This window comes from Triticum urartu, chromosome 5A, assembly GCF_056163025.1.
Source record: "Triticum urartu cultivar PI428250 chromosome 5A, HENAU_Tu73, whole genome shotgun sequence".
Lineage (NCBI taxonomy): Eukaryota > Viridiplantae > Streptophyta > Magnoliopsida > Poales > Poaceae > Triticum > Triticum urartu.
Window position 1 is genome coordinate 127252761 of NC_141877.1, and position 4898 is coordinate 127257658.

A 4898-nucleotide genomic window follows, 5' to 3' on the forward strand; every position below is an offset into this window, starting at 1 on the left:
GCCAACAGGCGGGCGATCTCTTCTCCAACAATTCTCCTCTTCTCCTCTGACAGTCGGCGGAGGGGCTGTCTGACTGGTTTGGCATCTGCTCTTACATGTAGCTTGTGCTCGGCGAAATTCGTCGGAACACCCGGCATGTCTTTAGGGGGCCATGCAAAGATGTCCCGATTCTCACGGAGGAAGTCGACGAGCTCGCTTTCCTATTTGCTGTCAAGGTTTTCACCTATGACAGCGTACCTCTCCGGGTGCTCAGGGTCCAATGGGATCTTCTTTGTTTCTTTGGCCGGCTTGAAGGAGCCCTGGGTCTCCGACTCTTGGGCTTCTGGGGACATGTCCAGCTGCTTGTCGGCCATGGCCACCACCCGGTCCAGGAGCTTCTTCTCAGCCGCAATCACGAGGGACTCGGCCAGCCGGCTGCTGGCCACAGCGTAGGTGGCCGACTTTTCATAGTCGCCACTAATTGTGATAATGCCCTTAGTTCCTGGCATCTTCATCTTGAGATAGGCATAATGCGGCACCGCCATGAATTTGGCTAGAGCTGGTCGGCCTAGGAGCACATGGTACGGGCTCTCTAGGTCAACCACCTCAAACCAAATGGCTTCGCTGCGGAAATGATCCTTGTCTCCGAAGAGGACATCTATCTTGATCTTACCGATTGGCGAGCAGAACAAGCTGGGCACAATGCCATGAAACACGGTCCGACTGGGCAGCATCTGCTTCTCTTTGATCTTCAGCTTCTCCATGGTATCCCGGTAAAGGATGTTGATGCTACTACCGCCATCTATCAGGATTCGGGAGAAACAAGCAGCTCAGCTTTCTGTGGCAAGGGTGGCATCCAAAACCAGGGCATAGAAACCCGGAGAGGGCATTACTTCTGGGTGGTCGGCCCGGCTGCAGCTGATGGGCTTTTCAGACCAATGCATGAACTCTGGAGTAGTGGAAGCAACCGCATTTACTTCGCGGTGTTGCTGGCGCCGGCTGTGCTTGTCGCTGGCCATGCTGGTGAAAACAACATAAGCGCCATGCTCTTTAGGGTAATCATCTTGGACCTAGCCGACTGCTGGACGGGTGACCGGCTGCTGAGGAGGCGGAGCCGGCGGGCCAGCAGGTGGAGGTGGCAGTCCTTCTCCCTTGGCGATGCGGACAAGCCAGTGACACTTCCTGGTCGTGTGGTTGGATGGCTTCGCGCCGTTGTGGAACTTGTAAGGGGCATCGAGAGTCTGCTCGAAGGAGAAGGCGGGCAGCCAAGTTGACTTGCCGCCTTTATAACGCTTGGGAGGTGGCTGCCCTTCGGGTTGTTGATCTTCAATAGTTGCCACCTCCTGGCTGGTGGAAACTGGCTGGGGGGCTTTGCGCTTGCTATCGTTTGGCTGTTGGCGTCGACTATTGTCTCCAGCCGGTGTTCGAGGAGTCGGGGGAGCACTTTCCCAGAAGTGTCCACCCGGAGCTCTGACTTCATGGAGGAGTCGGCCGTGGCATATTTATCTGCTATGATCAGCAGCTCGTCGAGCGTCGTCGGCTTGTCGCAGAGAAGCCAGTGCTTGAGCAAGGTGCCCTCTCGACACCCGGCGGTGAAGTACTCGATAGCTTGGACCTCATGCACTCCTTCGCAGGAGTTGCGCAGTTCTGCCCACCGCGTCAGGTAATCGCGGGTGGACTCATTGGGGCCTTGGACGCACAACGAGAGTTGGCGAGGCTTGGGAGGCCACTTGTAGGTGCTGGTGAAGTTCCAGATAAACACCTCGGTGAAGTATACCCAGATGTTGACGCTGTAGGGCTTCAGGTTGTTCAGCCATGTCCGGGCTGTGCCCTAGAGTATGAGCAGGACATACTTTACGACAACGCGCTTATTATCGTTTGCTATGCTGACTGCCGTTGAATAATCCACTAGCCAATCCTCCGGCTTCACGGAGCCGTTGTACTTGGGCGTGTCCCTCGGGAGCGAGAACCCTTTGGGAAAAGGCTCGTCACGGATGCGGGGGCCGAAACAAGGCGGGCCCATCGCGTCTTCTTCTTCTAGCGCAGGGATCGAGCCAGCCAGTCGATCCGGTGGAGGGCGTCGTTCTCGCCGACTCCTTCTCGGCAGACTAACCAATCGCCAAGAGTCGGATGATCAACAGGCAGCGGGGAGGCGCGCCTCTCCCTTTGAGGAGGTGGCGGTAATGGATCATCGTCCCGTCGTTCGACTGCTCGAGGTCGGCCGTCTTGGTCGCGCTCCATGGTGATGCGAGTCCGGCTGTGACTGGCAGACGGCTCTTTGTCTCGTCTGTCGCGGGCGCCGCCAGTCGGCGTCTGGGAGGTCGCACCATGCTCTTGGCGAGGGGGTGGGTTCTCAACCTGTTGGTGGAGCTCTTCAGTGTGACAGCCGGCTTCTTGCTGGGCAGCAGCCGCATCAATAAGCTACTGAACGTGCTCCGCCATATAGCGATGCTCATCGCCCTCTAGGTGGTCCAGCTCATTTGCTGCCGCCTAGGCGGCGTGTATGTTCTCCATGGGCGTGGCGTAGACTGGGCGGTCTACTCCAAACATGTTGGCGACAGCTCCGCCTCGCTGCCTGACCGTACCAGCTCGGCTGGGCCCAGCAACAGTCGGCGTGCCGCCGACAGCGCGGTCAGCCTCGCGCTGGAAGGCTTCAAAGAGGCGTCTCATGGTAGCCAATTTCTTGGCATTCTCCACAAGCGAAACGTGGCAGGCTTCCAGCATCTCAGCGTCCGCATCCGCAGCAATGGATGTGGACAGATCCCGCATTGCCGCCTGCAATGGGTCCTGGACAGCTCCTCCGGAGCCCCCATTGTGGCTGATAACAAGCACCTCTGTGACGGTGCTATCACCGCTCTCCGCGCATGGGAGCGGATCGTCGATGACCACCACGTTGGTGGGAAAGCGTCAAGAGAATCTATGTCGGGGTCGACAAGCATTGGGTCGGTGGAGCCGATCGACTCCAAGTCGAAGGCCGGCTCGTTGGCAATGTGGAGCTGGTCGAGGAGGTTAATGAGGCGGCTCTCGAGGCCATCGATGCCCGCGTCAGACACAGGCTCGTCGGAAAGGTAGACCTCGCCAATAAGGTCGGCGAGGCAGCTCGCTGCGCATGTGACCTCCGCGCCGTGCAGCGCATCGGCGCAAACGCCGTCAGGCATGCCAGGCTGGCTACACTCGCTAGGGAGGAAGAGGGTTCCTGTCCAGAACAGATCTCCGGACGACGGTGCACCTAGCCCCACGGTGGGCGCCAAATGTCGGGGGTGTCGTGCGACATATGCCAAAGAATGGCTTATCATGGAGGGGGCTAATAAGACGTCTCTGGTGCCAGGAAACGGGATGAGGCGAAGACATGCACGCCGACAGATCTTACCCAGGTTCGGGGCTCTCCTAGGAGATAACACCCCTAGTCCTGCTCTGTGGGGTCTCCGCATGATCACTAACTCAACAAGAGTGGCTACAAGATGCTCCTTGAGTTGTTTCTCTAGAGGAGGAAAAAGAACAAGGCTAGCCCTAACTCCCTCTCTATGTGTGTGTGTGTTTCTCTAAGAATCTGCACCCTTTGCATGGGTGCCCTGGGGGTTTATATAGGCCTACCCCCGAGGGGTACAATGGTAATCCGGCCGGGTGTAGGTCCAGCCCGTTAGTGTCTCTTGTGGTCGGCTTCTCCGCTGGCAGCTGGGGCCCGCCGACTGGTTGGCCCCGCCGGCTGTCTTGTACTTGGCCGACAGGCCGCGCCCGCCGCTTGCAGGCCTTGCTAGCGGCTCATCACTGTAGCCGTGCTTCTAACGATGCTTGCTTTGTCGAGGGAGGCGTGGCTACAGTCCCGCCACCTGGCGGTCGTTCACTGTAGCCATTCCCTATTTCTCCCGGCTGATGGTGCACAAACTCTTAAGAGGGGGAGGGCCGCCTGCCAGAAGCCGACCTCCCCCCAAGCTAGCTGGCCTAGCTTGCCGCTTTCTAGATTTCCACAAGACGGTGGGGCCCGCCGCCTACGAGTCATACCGACAGCCCGTCGTGGAAACTGGGCCCCTTCTGTCTTGGGTGATTTCATGGGCAGAGGGGCTACAGTGTTGCGTCGTGCGGGAGATCACCAGCCGGTACGGCACACTGTAGCCATGACCCGCCCTAGATTAGAGGGTGGCAGGCTTCTTTGTAGCCACGCCTCATCTCATCGCATTCACGATGGCTCAGACTTTGAGGGCGTTTTGGGCCGCCTGCTAGAAGCCGGCCCCTCTCGCAGACGGCCGCTTGGACCAGCCGGCCACAAGAAGGCGGCGATCAATCTATATGATTTTGTATATGAGAATACTAAAGTATGAAATAATTGATTGGCTTGTCATCGGGGTTGTGCATGATGGGAACATTTTGTGTGACGGAAATGAAGCATGGCCAAACTATATGATTTTGTAGGGATGAGCTTTCTTTGGCTATGTTATTTTGAGAAGACATAATTGCTTGGTTAGTATGCTTGAAGTATTATTGTTTTTATGTCAATATTAAACTTCCGTCTTGAATCTTTTGGATCTGAACATTCATGCCACAATAAAGAAAATTACATTGAAAATTATGCTAGGTAGCATTCCACATCAAAAATTCTGTTTTTATCATTTACCTACTCGAGGACGAGCAGGAATTAAGCTTGGGGATGCTTGATACATCTCCAACTTATCTATAATTTTTTATTGTTCCATGCTATTATATTATCCAGCTAGGATGTTTTATATGCATTTATATGCTATTTTATATGATTTTTGGACTAACCTATTAACCCAGAGCCCAGTGCTAGTTTCTATTTTTTTCCTTGTTTTTTAGTTTTACAGAAAAGGAATATCAAACGGAGCCCAATTGACCTGAAAATTTACGGAGATTATTTTTGGACCAGAAGAAGCCCACGGAGTATTGGAGATGGACCAGAAGAG

At 55.4% G+C, this 4898-nt stretch overlaps 1 protein-coding gene across 1 annotated transcript; it reads right to left on the minus strand.

Moving 5' to 3' along the window:
- Positions 1–200: 200 nt before the first annotated feature.
- On the minus strand, positions 201–743 carry LOC147970549 (uncharacterized). Its single transcript, XM_087523482.1, has one exon. The coding sequence runs from the start codon at positions 741–743 to the stop codon at positions 201–203; it is 543 nt and encodes a 180-aa protein (XP_087379608.1).
- Between the last annotated feature and the right edge of the window lie 4155 nt (positions 744–4898).